General features: G+C 39.1%; 1 protein-coding gene across 5 annotated transcripts in view; it reads right to left on the minus strand.

The window, feature by feature from the left end:
* The window catches only part of fam49al (family with sequence similarity 49 member A, like), a 35,443-nt gene that overhangs the window by 7,094 nt on the left and 6,746 nt on the right, over window positions 1–21,603 (minus strand). The window contains exons 1-4 of one of the 5 annotated variants that reach the window (XM_053492133.1): window positions 9,711–9,732; window positions 6,103–6,183; window positions 5,688–5,767; window positions 281–402 (exon numbers count right to left, since the gene is read on the minus strand). In XM_053492133.1, the coding sequence (XP_053348108.1) occupies window positions 281–402; window positions 5,688–5,760 (195 nt within the window). In that variant the 5' untranslated portion in view covers window positions 5,761–5,767; window positions 6,103–6,183; window positions 9,711–9,732. Of the gene's footprint in view, window positions 1–280; window positions 403–5,687; window positions 5,768–6,102; window positions 6,184–9,710; window positions 9,923–12,501; window positions 12,596–21,603 lie in introns of those variants that run through there. The other 4 variants (XM_053492134.1, XM_053492132.1, XM_053492130.1 and 1 more) reach the window with 4 other exon arrangements.

Here is a 21,603-nt window from a genome sequence, read left to right on the forward strand (position 1 = left end):
TGGGACAGGATCCAGGTCCCCGTGACCCTAAATACAGAATTACAGTAAGCGGTGTAGAAGCTGAGTGAGAGAGGTTCTACCGGCTGCGAGCTTTGATCTACAGGAAGTGAGAGTTTTCACAACTGAATAAACCCCATGTACACATTAATACTCTGCAAACATATGCAACCAAACCTACAAACCCAGGCTATTGGAAACAGAATTATTCATAAAGCAGAATTGACTAGTAGATTTCCAACAGTGTGGCTGAGACCTGCATACTACTGGCACATGTCCTCACCTCTCTTATCTCTTGCCCTGCTCCGCTGTAGGACTGTAACTCTGCTAGAATACCGTGAGCCTCCTCCAGAACCGCGCTGACTTGATTCCAAACGGCCGTCTCTGCTTCCGTGGGCTGGGCATCTGCAAATCCAACATGGTCCCAGTGTCAATGTATAAACGTCTATGTCAATTAAAGTCAAACACAACCAGTGTTCTTACTGGTTCTCCTGGATTATTTATCACCTCTGTCAGACACAGCCTCGGATGTGTTCCTTTCTCCTTGGATGCCAATAGTTTCGAGTTTAACCAGCGTTCTAGTCACATTACTATTGATTCACAGAAATGGCAGTAAACCAAGTACCACACCCAGTTCCTGACCATGATGGAAGATATTTACTCCATCCTTCAGTGGTATTATCACTTTATTATCTAAGGCAGACTGTTCCATCTGATTTAGATTGTATTAAAGTATACTGGAGGATTTGTTGTGGTCGAAATAGCTTTCAGGGGACTGATGATTGAATGAGCAAATACATTTGAGTTTCTGAGCTTGGTGTGACTAAACAGGGACTTCCTGGAAACATTACACCACCTCTGTCCAGTTTATCTACATTCTATTTAAAGGTTTAAATAGAGTTTACTTACAGTTCTCTAATTTGTGTATTGCAGCCGAGTTAAAAAGTCAACTGCACACATAAAGCATCTCACAAATGTGTAATATGTGCAAGATTGCTGTATTTCCGTATTTGTAATGCATAATATTACATGTTATAGAATTGTTACATCTTTCTGACTCAGTCTCTCACCATTTGTAACTGTTTGGACAGTTACACTTTGTTACTTTGTTGCTCTTTTACACCACAAAATGTGATAGTCCTAGTCATGTAACTTTGCACACAATAAAATCCCCAGTGTTGATTTAACACTTCAAGTTCATATGAGTCGAGCAGACCCTATATAAACACTGTAAGTGAATATTAGTTATGAGATTGTATTTTATATCTTTCTTTTTACCTATCCTTACTTTGATCTCTTTTATGCATACATATATTTTAGGCATATCCATAATTTTTTAAATTTCCTTTGGAAAAAAAAAAATTCTAATGGGAATTTCGTTTAAATATCAGATACAAAGAAAAAAACTACTGACCGACCACAAGATAAAATTGTTTAGTGTCCACACTACCACATTCAAGCCTAAAACATGTTGTAGGGGGGGGGGAATAATCAATCAATCAATCAATCAATCATATATATATATATACATATATATATATATATATATATATATATATATATATATATATATATATATATATATAATTTATTATTATTGTCATTATTATTTTTATTTTTAATCTGATACAGACACTGAACAATTTTATTTTCCCTTTTATGCATAATGTTCACACTCATGGAGAATATAACAAGTCCAACTGTATATATGTATATTGTGGCGTGGGTGGGGTTTGACAGACGACCATCATGCTTTGCGGGAGGGGTTATGATGTGTTCACCGTGTTGGGGAAAGGTGTTTGGGATAGTGGCTTCGGCCAGGTTGTGTGTGTGTGTAGATGTCTGCTTAGTGACTGTGAATTGTGCTGTTGCTCAATAAAGTACTCCCAGCCATTTGCATTGGGCAGCCAGGAAGCTCACTTGTCTCTCCAGCATTCTTCCCGGCGTAAAAAACGCTACATTGGTGTCAGAAGTGGGATGGAGAGTAACGGCTTAGAGCGCACCCCAGAGCATGCTATAGCTTACTTCAGCCGCGCGTTGTCAGGACCGGAGAGGAACTACTGTGTCACCCGGCGCGAGCTGCTAGCGGTCGTCGCGGCCCTTAAACATTTTAGGCCGTATTTATACGGGCAATCCTTCCTGCTGCGGACCGATCACGCTTCGCTGATGTGGCTGCTTAGTTTTAAAGAGCCCGAGGGGCAGTTAGCGCGATGGCTCGAGCGGTTGCAGGACTACCATTTTACCGTTCAGCACCGAGCGGGAAAACTGCATGCCATCGCCGATGCTTTATCCCGCCGGCCGTGCAGCAAAGAGCGTTGTCGGCACTGCGAGCGGGTGGAGGAGCGCGTGGGTGATCGCGACATCGAACACTCTCTGACCCCCGTGAAGCCGAATGTTCTCCCTGCGCAGTCCTCCGGAGCCCCCGTCGGTAATCAGCCGTCCGACCCGGTGTGCAGCCGAGTTATCGCGTCACGTAAACCATCGCCTGTAGCCGTTTCGCCTGTGCTCCAGATGGACTGTGATCAGCTAACTGCCGAGCAGGAGAAGGATCCGGCGCTGCAGCGGGTGCTGGGGTGGGTTAACGCGGGCCAGAGACCGGATTATGCCGCGGTTGCTCACCTGGGGCCCGAGGAAAAAGCTCTCCACTCGCAGTTCAACCGACTAGTGTTGCGGGGAGGTTTACTCTACCGTCACTGGGAACGACCGTGCGGCGCTGGCGAATTTTTTCAGCTGCTGGTGCCGCGGAATCTGCGGTCACGAGTGTTGGGAATGGTACACGGGCATGCGGGTGCGGGACACTTCGGAGTCACTAAAACGCTGCGGCGGTTGCGCGCTCGCTTCTACTGGCCGGGCTGCCACACGGATAGTGAACTCTTTGTGCACAGATGCGACATCTGCACGGCAAAGAAGGGACCTACCCAGCGCTCGCGGGCACCCCTGCAAGACTTTCGGGTGGGGGCACCTATGGAGCGTATGGGCGTGGACATTCTTGGGCCGTTTCCTATCTCCGATCGTGGGAACCGGTATGTGCTGGTGGCCATGGATTATTTCACCAAGTGGCCGGAGGCGTTTGCTGTCCCTGACCAGAGCGCTTCCACGACGACTCGAGTGCTGGTGGATGAGGTGTTCTGCCGATTCGGCGCCCCGGAGCAGTTGCACAGTGATCAGGGGCGTAACTTCGAGGCGGAGGTGTTTGCGGCGGTGTGCGAGCGCCTCGGGGTGAAAAAGACCCGCACCACGCCCCTTCATCCGCAGAGTGACGGCCTCGTGGAACGCTTCAATCGCACGCTCACCACCCAACTCGCCGTGCTTACCAGCGACCGTCAAAAGGATTGGGACGAACATTTGCCTCTCGTGCTTTGGGCTTATCGCACAGCAGTGCAGGAGTCCTCACAGCTGACGCCAGCTGCGTTAATGTTCGGTCGCGAGTTGCGCACGCCCGTGGACCTTGTGTTCGGGTCCCCCCCACAAGTGGATTTACCCACGAAGCCGGGGTTGGATTATTTTTTTGTACTGAAAGACAAACTGTTCCGTGTCCACGAGTTGGCACGTAGACACTTGGCGGACGCCGGTGTTAAACAGCGCCGCGTGTATGACACTCACAGCCAGGGGCGAGACTTTGCTGCTGGGGGTGTATTCCCCTGGAAGGAAAAGGGGGCTCTCGCCTAAGCTCATGTCTCACTGGGTGGGCCCCTGCACGGTCATTGCCCAGCTCTCCGATGTAGTCTACCGGGTGCGGTTGACGGGGCGGTCGCGAGTGGTCGTGCTCCACCGAGACTGTCTCGCTCCCTATCGGCCCAACGCCAGTGAAACATTGAACTCTGTGGAGGCCGGTCCGCCTCGGGAGGGTGGCTGCACCCCTCCTTCCCCCGCGGAAGGACTCCGGCGTTCACAACACCAGCGCCGGCCACTGTCACGCCTCCAGGACTGAGTTCGCCATGGTGACCGGGGACGGTCACAGCTCGGGTGGGGGCAGTGTGGCGTGGGTGGGGTTTGACAGACGACCATCATGCTTTGCGGGAGGGGTTATGATGTGTTCACCGTGTTGGGGAAAGGTGTTTGGGATAGTGGCTTCGGCCAGGTTGTGTGTGGGTGTAGATGTCTGCTTAGTGACTGTGAATTGTGCTGTTGCTCAATAAAGTACTCCCAGCCATTTGCATTGGGCAGCCAGGAAGCTCACTTGTCTCTCCAGTATTCTTCCAGGCGTAAAAACGCTACAATATGTATATATAGTGTGTGTGTTTAAAAGCAACAGTTGGTCTATATTTCATTGGATTGTCCAGAAGGAAGGACATTATGCATGGAGGGTATATATACTGTATAAAAACTTTGCTATATTTATTATAAGAGAACAAAATGTACTAAATTAAGCCATTAGTTTATTATTCTTCTTCGCCACACTAGAGGATACTTGGACCAATTTAGATGACAATTTACGCCACTAGAATTGCACAAGGTCATAAAACCATGATCCTCCTGTGGTGTGGGGTAAGTAAATCCAATTTTACATACATTATAAATCCCATGCTCTACAGTCTGCCCACAGTGAATATTCCACATGTTCCTGCATTTAATAGCTTAATATTTACAACTGATCTGATGTTCTAGTTTTGGTTTGTAACTGTTTAATCTGATTTTGTATGTTAGTGTGCATAGTTTTGATTCTGTAAAGCTGCTTTGCGATAACGCTCATTGTTAAAAGCTCTGTATGAATAAAACCGAATTGAATATTGGCAAGAATCAACTTTCAGTTTATTTAAAATGAAATGAATGCTGTCAAAACTGGAGGTTGGAGGCTTTCATTTAACAGCAGTGAAATGCATTTTGTTCCTTCAGTTTCTGAAACACTGGTTTTATGAGAAAGGAAACCAAGAACTGTGACAGAGGTGGCCATTCCCCCAATGCATCAGAAAGAGTAAAGTACAGAGCAGAACAGGCTGCTGTCCGTGTTCTCCTTTCAAAGTGACATCATAAATAACCATAATACAAACCTCTATCTCACTTACACTATTACACAGTAAATTGCTTGGTGTACTAGGGATTAATTTGGGTCACTGTATATTACATCATTAACACAAAGTATTTGCTGAGTGCTGTTTAGACTGCAGCCTGTTTGAGCTCATTGACGACTTGTGCACACAAAATTAGTGAAACAGCAGAGAGGAAATGTTAATTTGGAGCTGGTAAAGGACTGGAGGTTTCAGAAAAGGAGGAGCTAATTGGGAAGGATAAGAGTCAAAAAGTGAACAGAGAAAAGGAAATTCCCACTTCCTCAGTTTGGACATATTAACATGCGTGCTTCTCCCACTCATTCAGTCACACCACTTTGCCAAACCACGCACACACACACACACACACACTTGCAGTCAGAGATGGCCAGTGGTGAGGAGAAAGAAGGGAAAATATCATAAAATAGGTTTCTATTGCATATCATTTTATATATGCATGGCATTCCTGAGATATTACATAGAATTTGTGCATCATGCTAGACCTGGAAATTAAAGGGAAAACAAAAACAGTCACAGTAGGAGGACACTGTACATTGAAACTCTTGAATGCCAGCAATGTATGCACAGATAGAGGAACAGAGAGAAAGAGGAAATGAAAGATGTAATGGACACAAATGGGGATGAGCAGCGCTAAGAAAACAAAGAAACAAAACTCAAAAAATAAGAAGCTGATGAGCTCACGTTCAAAGTCAAGGAAAACTATTGGGCCATGCTCAAGTTCGGCGCAAGTCAGCACTTTCAGGAGATTCCCCATGAGCCCCCTGGAACAGAAAGAAGGGAGACGTGTGTGGGTGATGGAGGGTCATGGAGATCTGTTTGATGTGTGTGTGTGTATACAGATATGTGTGACATCAGGGGCATATACAAGGCATAGGGTGTGGATGGAATGGATTAAAAAGTGTTGACAAAGACCGGGAAGACTGGGGTGTTTGGTGTAATGTCATGGTTTAACAATAAAACTCTTCTTCCCTGCTAAAAACAAATGCAGGCACCCACAAAACCTCTTCCAATCCATCCATTCTCCAACCTCAGCACATCCACCCTGAGCTCTCACACACACTGAGACAGAACACACCACACAGCAACAAGCACTTACTTTCAAAGTCCAGAAAAAAATGTGGACAGTTCTCTAAATCCTTGCCAAGGACCTTAATGAGGTTCCCCATGGCTGGCAAACCTGGGCAAGGGAGACAACAGATGCATACAGTACAGAGCAACATAACCTGTTTTTTTTTTTTTTATCACAACAATATGTCAGAAGCCAAGTTTTAAATTCAGCATTATGGTTGTACACCTTGTGCAAGGATCAAAAGATGAACTAAATGAAATAAATAAAGTTCAAAATGAACCTAAACACAACATACTGATATTTGCATTTTTGGTTTCCAGTAACTGGTTAATGTTGAGCATGATCAGATAATTTGTGATTATCAGTGCAGGGTACAGTAGCACCTCTATCTGCACAGGACATTAAAATTACTTCGGTTTGCAGTTACATGCTTTAAACATTCACAAGGTTCAGAACATTCAAGAATGGTAATGTTAGTCACGGCATAAACAGCTTAGAAAAGATCAGTGTGATACAAGATATATTCAATCAAATTCTACCCAATATCCAAATTTCAATAAGGTTAGGTTCAGTTATGTGGATGCAAATGTAAGGCAAGATATACAAGTATACAGGAAATGCAAAATCTCAAGGATTTGGCATGAAATGTGAAATTTTATATGTTTTCCAATTATCATTCCAAAAAAAAAAAAAAAATAGAAATCCTGTTCCTCTGGAATGCATTACAATCTCTCACATTACCTTGCTGAAATATTCTGTTCTTTTCAAGCAACATTAGTAGTAGCTATCTATCGCATACACATTATGGTTAAAACCAAACTACACAAATATTTTAACAGAACAAATCTGGTTTAAAACAACTTTTTCCCAAGTTTAAAATTAGTTTACCATAACAAAATGATTCCAAGCTCAGTTTAAAATTCATACAGTACATTTGTACGTTTCATTGTACAGTATCAGCTCTCAGTTTGATCTAGACTACTGGAACATACTGTATACATACTTCAAAAATGTGCTAAATTGATTGTACCTAGATTCCCATAATTCTTCACAAATTTGTTAAAAGTAGGTCAGTAACAAAGGGGTGAGATTGAAACATCCCATTTTTTGCCACTTCTCAATTGAAAGTAATACACCATATGACATGGACTCTTACTTCTGCCTAATAATTCTATTTTATGTTGTCTATCATTAAAATTAAAACTTTAGCCGTTTATTCACGCCAGTTCACGTTTGGTCGGAATTTTTTTTTTTAAAGCTCACTTGCTTTACAAGAAAGTGAATAGTAAATGTCATTCCCATTGGTTTTCATGTTTGTTCGAGCACTAACAGATGATAACCTTCAAGATTATACTGAAGATTTACCTTGTGCACTATGTAATAATCAAATGATATGGATCGATGTAAAATGTTACTTTACTTTATGACTTTATATTATGGCAGCACGGTGGTGTAGTGGTTAGCACTGTCACCTTGCACCTTCAGGGTCCGGGTTCGATATCCAGCCGGGTTCGATTCCCACCCCTGTGAGCATGGAGTTTGCATGTTCTGCCTGTGCTTGGTGGGTTTCCTCCCACAGTCCAAAGACATGCAGACTAGGCTAATTGGCTTTCCCAAATTGCCCATAGTGTGTGAATGAGCATGTATGTGTGCCCTACGATGGATAGGCACCCTGTGCAGGGTGTACCCCGCCTCTTGCCCTAAGTCTCCTGGGATATGCTCCTGGCATGGTAAGGGGTAAGGTCTCGTCTGCCATGAGGAAGTTTGATTCCCACCCAATACTCAAACCAAAACAACATTTATATTATTCATTTAATATACTAAATATTACTTAATATACTGCATAATTTTTTATTTATATTTTCATCTTTCCCCAACTACCAGCAGGCCTACCCCTGTTCCTAAACAAAAAAATTTCTCTCAGTTTATATAGTATTGTATCTAAATCAACAATGTCATATGAAAATTATATAATAATAATAATAATAATAGATAATCAACTTTTGTCATATTTACCTTACAGCACAGTGAAATTATTTTTTTACATACCACAGTTAGGATCTGGGGACAGAGCTCAGGGTCAGCCAGGTCACAGCGCCCCTGGAGCAGATACGATTAAGGGCCGTGCTCAAGGGCTCAACAGTGGCAACTTGACGGTGCTGGGGCTTGATCCCCTAACCTTCCGACCAGTAACCCACAGCCTTAATTATTCAAACCACCACTACCCTATTGTTCTATTGCTATTGTCAAATTTTGAATCCTTTCCGTATGAATCGCAATGAAGTCATAACACGTGGAAGCCTGTGCGGTTTGCACCCACATCAAAATTTATCATCAAAATTTAACATCCTGATCAAATACAAAAACATAATTTGAGTCATGAAGAGTCCATAAATTCTCTGAATACTAAGGCTATGGCAGAGCGACCACCAACATATTGCATTTGCATTTTATCACTACAGTAGGTACAATTACAATGAGACTCAAAGGGTCTCAAAAAGATGATAAATATTTACAGGGCTTCCCTTTTGACTGAAAACCACAAAAACCCTCACTTCTTTTTTCATATTAGTGTTCCACATGAATGCAACCTTTTTAGCATACAGAGATTAAATATCATATCATATCTCCATCCTGCAGCCAGGTAAAAAAGGAATGGATAAAAATAAATGCTTGACGTTTTACACGACTCCTTTTACATATGTTATCTGAAATGGCAGCGAGCCTTACGTTCTGCATCAAATGGTGATGCAGTGTGTGTTTAATACACGCACACACAAAAACACACACACACACACACACACACAGTACAGAGAGAGCATTTCCCAGCCGGTTTATCACTGCCCGTCTCCTGGCAACTAGCCGTATAGTTCTGTTTCCATGGCTGGATCGCTCAGCTTTCTCCCCCTCCCTCATTTCTAGCTAGGACTTTCATAAGCTACACGCTTCCTCATAACTTATTACAGGGAATTGGGGACATGGGCTACAGTGTAGCTGGCTGCTGCTACATGATGGATGTCATTTTGCTTCCTGCATGCAAATATATATGCATGTAATATATATATATATACATATATATATATATATATATATAAAAGCCAAAAAAAATATTTTTTTAAACCTCAAATTAAATCATGGCATCAATGTGTAGTATTATATTTCCTCTTAAGATGCTAACATGTGATCGTCAGAAAAGAGTATATTATTAAAATATTTTTTAAATTATTTGATCACATTCCATTAGATTTTTTTAAAGTTTTACCCTAAACTGCCAATGCACATATGCTTTATATTTTCACATTCATTACTAGCAAATAAGCGAATTAGTAATGCAGCAGATGCATTAAAAAAAAAAGCATAAAGATAATCTCTGTTATATAATTAATGTTAGCGTAACTATTTTTCTTGTTCATTTGAGAAATTTAGCCCAAAAACAAAGTGAGGAAATTGTTTACGATATTCCTCCACGATTGACCATCCCAGCTCAGATTGAGAGAGCGACTTGTAACTAACGTAACTTTGCCCCTGTGTGTCATCAAAGATGATTTCTCACCAACAGCTGTTAATTACTGCTCTGCAGCTTGCACTTTACACCATAACACGACACCATGATATCTATTGTTGTTATCACCTACCAGCCAACACACGCTTGCCGTCTCCACCCTTTCTTTGTTTTGTTCTAGTTCTCTCTCTCTCTCTCTCTCTCTCTCGTAACACTTCTTTGCTTCTTCCTCCTCACACTCCTCCTCGTCTGGACACTGGGGTGTTCCTCAGTTCAGGAGAACCATGTGCTTACCAACAGTCAGGCTGTGCGTTGTGTAGCCTTACGAGAGCTGTGCATTGGTGCGGAAGTGGCTTTGCACTCAGCATGACACTGTTCTTTTCACACTTCTCTTTTTCTGAATGCTATTTGAAGGCACATGGTGTGTGCATGTGTGTGTTTATGACTGATAGATGTGTTACTTTTCAGTCCTGTGTGAAAAAAGCATGTGGGCTACAGAGGATGCCCTAAACTAGGCCTGGGGTTTAGTAACTATGTGAACGCTTTAACAGCAGCTTCCTGTGGACGAAAAAAAAAAAAAAAGCTGCTAAGTAGAATTCTGTCTAACATTGCCATCAATTTAGGTTCTGCAATGGAAAAAAAACAACGTCTGAAACCCAGTGATGCATTTTGTTTCTACTTTTTCTTTAGATGTCTTTTTATGTTTGGCTTGTATACAGTGTTAGAAAAGGCTAACTATATATGACGTGCATTGCCAGCCAGCAGTCGCTGATGGCTCTGTGGTTACGTTTTGTGTGTTAGGGTGCTTAAGGAAGCTTTTTAACTCTAAACCCTCAACTATACATTTTACCCATGTATAGTGTTTGCTAAGTGGTTAAAGAGGATTAGTTGGGTGCTTTAAAAATTAGTTAGTGGTGAAAAACTACAGAGAGAAAGTCCTTGCTATTAAAGAGGAAGTTAGACTATCCGTCAAAGCTTTGTCTAACTACTGTGAAAATGAAAATGCCTTCTGCCACACAAATGTTTAAGGCTAAAACCAGACCAAATGTCTGCTCTTACCCAACCCCATGCATTTGAAGCTAGCTTTGCTGTGGTTTACACATTACTGCACTATATATATATATATATATATATATATATATATATATATATATATATATATATTATTTTACTATCAATATCACCCAAAAAAGATGTACAGCCAAAAGAAATGTATGATGTATATTATATTTATATGATGTTAATAAAATGTATTAATAATATATCATATATGACATATAGCATTCAATTTAGTATTAAAATATTATTACATGTTTTTCTTTTCCTGAAGTGTGTACACACACGCACACACACACACACATAAACTACCATTCAAAAGTTTGGGGTCACTTTCTAACTCCATGATTGTTCCTGATTTTTATTTCTTTTTACATTGTAAAGGAATGCTGAAGGCGTCCAAAAAATGCACTAATCTTCTTTGAACAGTTGATATTGAGATGTGTCTGCTACTTATGCTCTGTAAAGACTTCATAACGCCTCTAATCTGAGGTGCTGTTAATTGGTCATTTTTCAGGCTGATAACTCTAAATGAACTTCTCTTCTGCGGCAGAGGTAGGTTTTGGTCTCGCCCTCCTGGGTTGGTCTTTATGAGAGCCAGTTTCATTATGGTGCTTGACGGATTTTGCAAATGCTCTTGACAATACTCTTCTTGCAAGAACTATTACAGAAAGGCTGACCTCTGTGTCTTAAAATAACAACTAACTGTTGTTTTTGTTGTTGTTACGTAATTACCTAATTCCATATGTGTTATTTTATAGTTTAGAAATTCCCAGTATTGTTGTAGCATATATATATATATATATATATATATATATATATATATATATATATATATATATATATATATATGTTTATATTTATATATACACACACACACACACACACACACACACACATATGAGAGAGGGAGAGAACATATGCATTGTACCCTGCTGGGATTTGCATAAAAATAGAAAGGAGTGAGTGTGACAAAGTTACCAGAGGAACTCATATCTGTTTTACTTATAGTACTGTGCGAAGGTTTTGGGCACATACACAAATATGACATAAGCAAAAGATGTTTTTGAAAACATTTCTGCATAAAAGAAGCAATTAAGAGCAAAAAAGGTAATAGAATAAATAAAGTCAATATTTGGAGTAAAAAACTCATTGCTTAAATTTAGGAGTTTTAGACACAGATTTGTGCAGTTTTATAAGAAAACAGCTGTTAGGTTTTACTGAGCTTGCTTGAGAATATGAGTTTTTCTGGTAACTTTGTCACACTCTCTCCTTTCTATTTTTATGTAAATCCCAGGAGCGTACATCAGGTTTTTTGTTTCCATATGAAAACTGGTCTGTCTTGTACTATATTATTTTTCTTTACAACCATGCATATATTTTCTATAATGCTATTTATTTATTAATTTTTAAGTTGTATATGGAAATACTAAATGATTTTGTACACAATTATGCAGACATGATAAACATATCTAACAAAATTGGTACAGCAAATAATATGGTGCCTAAGGCTTTTGCAATGTATTGTGTGTAATATATACACTTCTTCTTTTCCTGAAGTTTATCATATAAGCTAATATTTTAAGCTTGCATTAGTTTTACAGTATTAAAATAACTTATATTTATTTCCATAATTTAGCATGATATTGCTACCATGTAGGTGTGAATTTTCTGCACTGCTTCTCTCACTAAGAAAACTATTTTTGCTTTATACCCGAACGTATGTATAAAATGTAAATAACATGTGCATTCTACAGTTTTATGTTTTATTATCTGTCTGTCCAGCACCCTTTTCCCATCATTTTTTTCCCTGCCATATGGCTTAGTTACATTACGTTGCACAGGCCACAGCTGGTTCATATTCATACCTTTGCTTGCAATTTTTCCTCCAAAAGCACTTTACTGCATCCACTGGGGGCTTGTCTGCTCCTCTGCCAGTATCACAGCATCAGCATCCACCACCTGAAGAAGAAAGGGGACGATATTGTTCTTGCTGGTTTTTTTTTTAGAAAATTAATTAGGGGAAAAAAAAGAAACAGAGATAAACTAAGCGCTGCTTGTGAAACAGGTTGCTAACACTGATCAACCAGGCCGCAATACACACACACACACACAAACACACCCACACACACACACACACACACACACACAGTTTCTTGTGAGGACTTTTCCACTGAGATAATAATTAACACAACTAATCTAATTGTAATCTTATTCTCAGTATGAAAAAAAACAACAACTTTAGATTGAAAACATGATCTCATAGGGCCCCGCCAATATCTTACACGCTAAGCCCTAACCATAACTTTAGCAATCAAAAGGAGGATATCCTTTGACTATTTTAGTCTTTCAAATAAAAAAATTTCTTTTTTCTTTACACGACCCACAGCCACAAAATTTGCATGCGTTTTATCATCATGAAAAGATATGTGCTGATGAATGATGAAACACACATATGTGAGTATTGTTAGCACATCTTCTGATCCACAGTGGTGGCCCAAAGTATTCATACCAAAGTGAAATCCAATGGTTTAATGACCATCTTAATAAAAAAAATAAAAAAAGAAGAAAAATCAGGCACTCAAAATATTAAGAATATATCTATTTTTTAGTCAATGAAATTATTATACAAGAATCAATATTTAATATGAAGCTGTAAAATCTTCAAAACCTGCTGGAAGCGGCTGGGCATTAGAGTCAAAAAGACAATCCATGCCTGCTTGATTGCTTCCTGAATATCGTGTGAAGAAGATGGTTTCTTGACTGCTTCTGCCTTCTTCACCATTGTCTAACAGTTTTCTCTTGGGTTATAGGTCTGGAGATGATGCTGGCCATGGCTTCAGAAACTAAATACCATCATCATATAACCAAATAACTATAATACATGACATATGTTTAATACTTTTGGCCACCACCCACAGTACAGGGTGTTCATAGGTATACTTAGCCTATTAGGACCATTTTGTATGTCTGTGTGTGTGTGTATGTGTGGGTGTGTGTGTGTGTGTGTGTGTGTGTGTGTGTGTGTGTGTGTGTGTGTGTGTGTGTGTGTGTAACAGTATCTCTCTTTTCTTTCTCTCTCTCTCTCTCTCTCTCTCTCTCTTATATAAACTAACGATCAAAAGTTTGGGGTCACTTGCACTTGGACGCCTTCAGCATTCTTTTACAATGTAGAAAGAAATAAAAATCAGTGTATATGTATATATTGTTAGTTGGTTAGATAGATAGATAGATAGATAGATAGATAGATAGATAGATAGATAGATACTTTATTAATGCCTTTGGCAACAAAAAAAGCATATTTTAAATCATTCTCATGGCAGGATCTCAAAGCAACAGCATTCAAAGTGCAATTACATGCATAACACCAGATGATGTTAACACAAGCTCAACATGATTGGAAAAAATAACTATGCGTATGTTTACAAAGAAGTGACAATCATGTAGAGGTTGAATTGTAAATAAAGTAATATATTGGAAAGAAATGAAAAAGGAAAGGACAGAAAAAGAAAGAAAAAGTTTTATTTGTAGGTCCATCATTCAGAGATTCTATTTTAGAAATTGAAAGTGACAATGGCTTTTGTCATAAACTCAAATACTCAGTGCTGACACGTAGAAGCTTTTAGTTATTGTTAGATAGACATTGCATTTGTTGTGTTGAAAGAAGACTCAGTTGGTAAGATGTAGCTTCTCAATTAACAAAATGATACTGGATTATAGCCCAGAACAGTTTGTTAATAATGGAGACAGAAAGTTGGCAAGAACAGTTTTTGGATTTTCTAGTGTCTAGTTTACTGGTGAACACATCTTGCTAAAAGCATCTTTAAACTATATATATATCCACACACACATATATATATATCAATGATGATTAAAAATAATGAAAAAAAAAAGAAAAAGAATCCAGTTTAGGTCATGCTAGCTGCTAACTAACAAATTACTGGAAATTACATAAGCATATACAACGGTCACCCATAACATCATAACTTTGCTCATGATCCTGTAAACAGATTACTGGTATATAATTGGTAATCAGTTTTATTTAATTTACCTGGCAGTGGTGTTAAGTTGTATTAATGTTATGGCTGATTGGTGCATGAATGACAATTACTTTTTCCATCCTGATAAAAGACATTCATACATACTCAAAGACGAATTTGCTATTGTCATTGACCCAAACAGCCTTATTGACGCTGTCCATCAATTATCATTACTGGCATACATCCAAACTTCTGCTGGCACATCTGTATATACACTAGGGCTGTAACACAGTTATACTATCTTTAACTGTTAAAACCCAAAGTAGCCATGTCCTAAAGTAAAAGGGTTCTTCTTCCTTATTATATCTATTACATGTAAGTATTCCACTCTATCCCCAAAAACACTGGAAAGTTCATAAATGACCTCAAATTGAGAATGCACACTATTAATATTATGATTATGATTATGATTATTATTATTATTATTATTTTCTAGTCTCACATGAATGAATGAATGAATGAATGAATGAATGGTCTTTCTGTGACCCAGTATGGAACATATCTTATTGCTTGCTTTTACAGATGTTCCACATTCTCCATATTCTACCTCACATCTGACCACTCTCTCGTGTGATGGTGGAAAAGAATCATTTTGCATCCTTAGTCTCTATCTGCATATGTCTAGTCCCAACCAGACCATGTAAAAAATTTGCATCTGTTCCAAAAGCGTTATTTGTCCACTGTAAATAATGTATTCATATTCAGTTATATCCCTACCATAAGCTTTGTTCTAACTGTAAACTAACTGTAAATAAGCATATACTAATAGGCATCATGGCTTTGTTCTGACTGTGGTCTATAAATTCTTTAGCACATCTCTCTCTCTCTCTGTCTCTCTCTCTCTCTGTCTTCCAATCATCACCAGCAGCAGCCAATAAGTTTGATGCATAATGCAGCAGTGTCCACTCCATAAATCCAAAAGAATATTCATTACAGCACACTAAGAGGTCTGCTTGTTGCCGCGTGCTTACGCTGAAATACACAACTGCTCCACATGAACCACAGTCCTGAATCAGCATCATCAGTCACATGAACTGTTATCACTACACCACGAATGACAGAACTAGAGCAGTGTGTTTTGGGGTGATTGGGGGGTGTGCCGTATTTTTCCTGGATGTTAAAACCGTCTTTTCTGTTTACGTCTCACACATCCTTGCCTAAGTGGTATTTGTACAGCCAGACGGCGAAGAGTTTGGTTTCTTTATTCCCTGATGGATTTACAGTAAGTGTATTGACTGGGCTGTATTGTTAATACATTTCAAGTGCCATACAGAATCATCAGAGGTGAAAAGATGCTTTTGAGGCCTTGAGTTGTAAGTAGATCATATGTTATGGGGTTTGACAGTAAACTGCTTTATGGGTCACAGCCAAAAATGATTAAATATTCTAAAATGCTAGGGGCTTTTTTTATGATGTGGGATGCAGGATACAGTATGGTCAGCCTCTTCACTTATAGTCATGGCAATAATTACCTCAATGTTCCAATAAATCCTGGTTATAGCATTAAGGGTAGATCTGAGATATAAGAACCATAACGTCCAACCCTCTGTAAAATGTGCAGCAGTCATCTTTAATTTGATTCCTTTCTTTTTGAACATAGTGCTACAATTGCCTTGTCTCTGAAAATATAATTGATGATTCTATCTGTGGAATGTATGGATTATGCTGTGTCAAGAGGAATTCAAGTGGCAAATGCTTAAAATACCACTTGTGGCTAAAGTCATGACAACACTATTGCAAATATGGACAACAAGCGCATTGAAAGACTAAGGCTATCGATTTAGCTAGCACTCAGCTGTTAGTGCTTTTAAAGGAACAATGACAATGAAAGCAAGGAGAAAACACCAGGAATGTCAATATTTTTCTCAGACGCATTAGTGAATTACTGAAAAACCAAAAACGTCCATTTGAATTAAGGGACGCTTTTCAATTATTAGACTTTAAACCAATAGGCAACAACTGCTGATTACTAAAACAGTAAATCCTACATAAGCGAGATGCTTGTAGCCACGATGAATACAAGCTAATTCAAATGCTGAAAAATGAAAAACAAATGTGTATATGATATGATGTTTGTGCAGCAGTCTAGTTCCCTCTTTAAAACATGCTTTTCTGCATTTTTCTATATTTATGGTATGGCCATGTACCATGCCGTGAAATTTATTTTCCTTTTCAATTTACTAAATTATTATAAAATTTGTCAAAGCACACTGTTGGGCAAATTGCCCCTAAACTTAATAAATGCTTGTACCACCCTTTTCAGGCACAACTGCTACCAAATGCTTCATTAGTATTTCAAATCAGTTTAAAAGGATTTGGCCCGATTGGTTTTAATTGAATTGAATTCTGAAAAACTGGTCCTGCCACATCATCTCATTGCTCATTGTTCAAGTCAGGACTTTGATCAGGCCAACAAAAAAAAAAAGAACAAAACCTGCATTTGTTTTTTTTAATGAGACAGTCTGAAGTAGACTTGCCCTTGTGCTTCATATCACTGTTTTGCTCCATAAACCCAGTTCTGCTTTAGCTTCAGATCACGCACTGATATCCGGATATTGCCCTTCAGAATTTTATGACAGAAAACAGAATGCATGGTTTCATCAATTATGGCAAGTTCTATGACTATCTTCTAACAAGTCCATGTAACATTACCCAAAAGGCTTGGGGTCATTTTTTTTTTTTTTACAAATGTGAGCGATGCCTTTATGTTCCTCTTGGCCCATTGGTTTGAGCCTTGCAGTTCGCCTATGGCTAGTATTTTTGCCCAGACTCTTTCTAATGGAATGGCTTTATGAATGCCTTAAAATGTTCCCTTGGTGTCTTTTGTTCTTTTTTTTTTTTGGGACTTGCTGGAAGATTTGTCAGGGCACTTTTTGTCAGAGGAATTTTGTTAGGCTGGACAACTTCTGCAAGATTCACCACCATTTTGTGTTTTCTTCATTTGGCAATATGGTGCTCACTGCTTTTGCTCACATCTTAAATGACTTCTAGGTCATTTATTTCAATATTCCATTTCTCTCATCTAATCTAAATCTTGTTGCAACCATTTTGCCTACTTCACAATTCTGAAAAGGTTTTATATCGATGATATTTAGATTCAGCAGGGCAGTTGATTAAACTTGGTTGTATCTAGCCTAAATGAGCCCAGTTATCACTTACATTTGGTTGATTGCATAACTGGGCACTGAAGGAGAAAAGCTGGTGTTAAATCAGACCATTGACCATAAAAAAGATAAACTATATATATAATCCATGAGTGAAAATTATATCTCATGCTCTTTGGACCAGTCTTTTACAATTTAAGCCTGATAAATCCTAGCACTGTCATCTGTCAGGCAACAAATAATCCATTGATGGAAAAACCTGGTTATTCAGTCATCCTGAATATATCTGTCAGTATACTCAGGTAGTCAGCTGTCCTCATTTTTGTGCACATAATGTTGCAGAGCCTAGACCCGACCAACCGAAGCAACCACAGATCACTAGATATAATACAGAAATGGAATGAGACATTATTCGCCTTTTTTCCTATTTAAATCATGCAATTCCTTTTTTATAAAATAATAAAACACAGAATAATGGAAAACATGATAGAGTGAACAATGCCTAGCTGCTTTCTTTCTCCCTCACAACGTTCTTTCATTAATTCTTGTCAGCGATGAAGCGTCTTTCAATTTGCACAAGTGAGGCAGGTGCTGATCATTTGTCTTTTTTTCTTTTCCCGCCATCTTTCTTAAACCCACCCAACCCCCCCACCCCCGGACATTAGCATGGTCTATGTGCTGTGGATGGAACATTAGCTTAGCGCAGTGGGCAGTGAGAGGGAGGTTAGTGCAGACAAAGAGCCCAGCTCTGCAGCTGATGGGAAGTGGCAATGTCGGGACTAGACTGACTGGTAATGTGATGCTATGAGGCTGAGATGCCCAGGCATCATCCTGAGTGAATGTTAGCACTAGAAAGAATTGTTGTACATAAGGGACAGGAAGGTAGGGGGAGCTTTTACTGTGCCACCCTTCCCCCACATTCTCTCAGTTCTCAGTGTCTGTGATGAGAGAATGGTGCTGTATGAAAAAGCCAAAGATGATCAGCATTAACGCTTAGGTTTGAACATCTCATTTGATGTTTTAACTCATTTCATGAATAAAAGTTTTTGAAACATTTCAAAAATATTTTCTGATAATATAAAAAATATCATTAACATAATGCATAATGAGACATTTTGTTTTGCATCAGTAGGTTACTGGAAGAGTTTCACTTGTGCGCATGTTTTTCACACTGCATGCATTAGCTGTTGAAAGAGTGCGATGAAGCCTCAAGGCTTTCTTCTGCTACAGCTTTGCATTTTTAAAGACCAAATTGCCTCTGAGGATTTCTTTTTGTTTGGTGAGGATCCATTTTTGGTAACGACAATCTAAAGAAAGTGTCATTAGGAAAAAAAAAAGAAAAAAAAAGCTAATATGATTTGATGGGACAGAAGGTATTAGTTCCTTTTTGATTGCTGTTGCTAGTGTGACTGTGGTTCTGACTACAAGGCAAATCACAGGTTTATATTAATGCAATTGTTGTAATATATTATTCTTTTTATAGTAACAGCTTTTTTTAAACGATTGAACGTGGTGTTACTATACAGCTGCTTAAATTAAATGGACGAATCAAAAGGATTTAAAATTTGTTTGATTATACTTGTTGTTAAATATAAACAGTCAAGTTTTCTGTAGAGGAAATATTTATTAAGGAGATATCCTATTAATTTATTAAGATTAATGGGAGGAGTCTTTAATGTCTACACTTTGTAGTTTTCCACCACATGATACTCAGCTAATTTCTAATTGTTACAAGTTTTACAGATTATTTCGGATCTCCATTTCCATTCCGAATCAATTTTTATTCTCTTATTTTCCTTTAAAGGAGCTAGTCAAGGTCATCGGTTAAAACGGCAACCTATAAATAGCAGCTTGTCTTATGTCTCATTGACAATAGCTTCTCTCCTTTTGCCTTTGATACATGTACCAGACTGCAAGCAAATAAAGGGAATAGGTATTACATGATTTTTCTTTTTTTCTTATTGTAGTAGATGAGTGGAGAGGGGGAATAAGATTGATATTTCTAACATCTGTTATTGACATACTATCGTGACCCACATAAAAGCATGCTTGTTAATCTCGAAGTGGATCTATGCCAGCAGCTTTTCTTTAATCCACTGCACGCTTATCGGATACTGAGGTGCCATGGCTATCAGGCTGCCCCCTGTGCCCGCTGTTCGGCTGCCCTGGGCCATAGAGATAGACGGGTGAGGAGAGATGAGAGAGGAGAAACTCTGTTATGCAGTCATGCTGGGACTTGTGCTCTTAAATTCTCCCCAACCCAAACGTTTTTAGACAGACACAGCACTTCAGATTAGTATCATCCACCCCTTGAGCAATGAAGGAGCTGATAAATATGTTAATATGAGCAGAGCAGAGTGTTTAAAATAGCATGCAAATTGCTTTGTGCTGTTGCTTTTAGGTTGTTAGACTAAAAAATCTGAATGACCGAAATGACTTCATTCTATATATTTTTAAATTAAATTCAGCTGGATAATGTTTTTTTTTCTTTCTATGTTAATGACTGTTTTTAATAAAAAGGGGTTATTATTGAATTTGTATAATATACTTATGATTTTTTCCCTTTGCTTTTGTAAACAAGCAAAAAACAAACAAACAAACATCCTTGGAGATCTGATTCATCTGAAGGTGTTACTGTTTTTAACTTCCTGTCTACTTACACTATATTATATTAATTATTATATTTTTGTGTAGTTACTACACCATATCCTGATGCCAGTAAAAGTTTAGAATTGTATAAGAGGTTGCCTAAAATTTAAGACACTGTTTCTGATCATATTCAGTATACTGTATTATCAGCACTTCTTGGTAAGTGTGCGCTCTCAGCGTGCTGCATTCTTACAGCGCTTCTGTCTATCAGACATGATCATTTTTAGCCCTTCCTGTAGCAGTGTCTCTCTTCTTAGACCTGCTTTTTGTGTTTTGTCCGAGTGTGGCCCTGAAACAGAGCTTCTTGCCGGAGACTGACAGCTCAAGGCATGCTAAACCCGCCATCTAACTTAAACTCTTAGGCCTTGTTCACACGGGTGTTAAGTTTTTTAAATAAACGAACGTGCTATGAACGTCCTAGACGTTTATGTTGCGTTTTGTAGCGGCGATCGATTGACTTCTACACCGGCGTTCGTTTGTCTCTGTCTAACGCCAGCCTGCAGCCCAAATTGTAGTTTGTGTGTTAACCTGTAGGGGCAGTGTGTCCGGAACTGGATATGAAAGCCCGCCCCGGGTTCACTATCTGACTGCACAACGTCGGATTAAAGGAAGTTTTTTTTGAAGAAACGCGAAAATTTCCGCATATGTTTTTCAATTTATTTTGTTTTATTTTGCCTTTTTCCGCATTTCCCCATGTATAGCATGTAGGATCATGGGATATATCCGGTCCTCCGAAGCGTGAAATGAACGCGCAGAAAACGCACTAGAAGCGGTTTCCTTGCGTTCGTTGGGTTTTGAACGCCAAGAAAAAGCTGCATGCAACGTTTTTTTGATGCCGTATAAACGCGCAGCCGGACAAACGCACGTCACCAAAGCCCGTGTGAACACTCTCATTGACTCCTATGTGTAGAAAACACTCTGCGCTTGATCCGCGCTCACCGGACGCTACGAATGGCAGAAAAACGCTCGATTTTACCGCCCGTGTGAACAGGGCACGTCACAAGTAAAAACCTAAACGTAAATCACTGTAATTAACTTTGTTGCAACACAGCAGGGGAATTTAAAGTTAAATAATTGATTGTGTAATAAAAACTTAAAAAAAAAAAAATACCTATATTTACAGAAGGGATCCTTGCACTACTATTAATACTCCCTTAAACGTCTTTAAGAGGAACAG

Source organism: Clarias gariepinus, chromosome 3 (genome assembly GCF_024256425.1).
Source record: "Clarias gariepinus isolate MV-2021 ecotype Netherlands chromosome 3, CGAR_prim_01v2, whole genome shotgun sequence".
NCBI lineage: Eukaryota > Metazoa > Chordata > Actinopteri > Siluriformes > Clariidae > Clarias > Clarias gariepinus.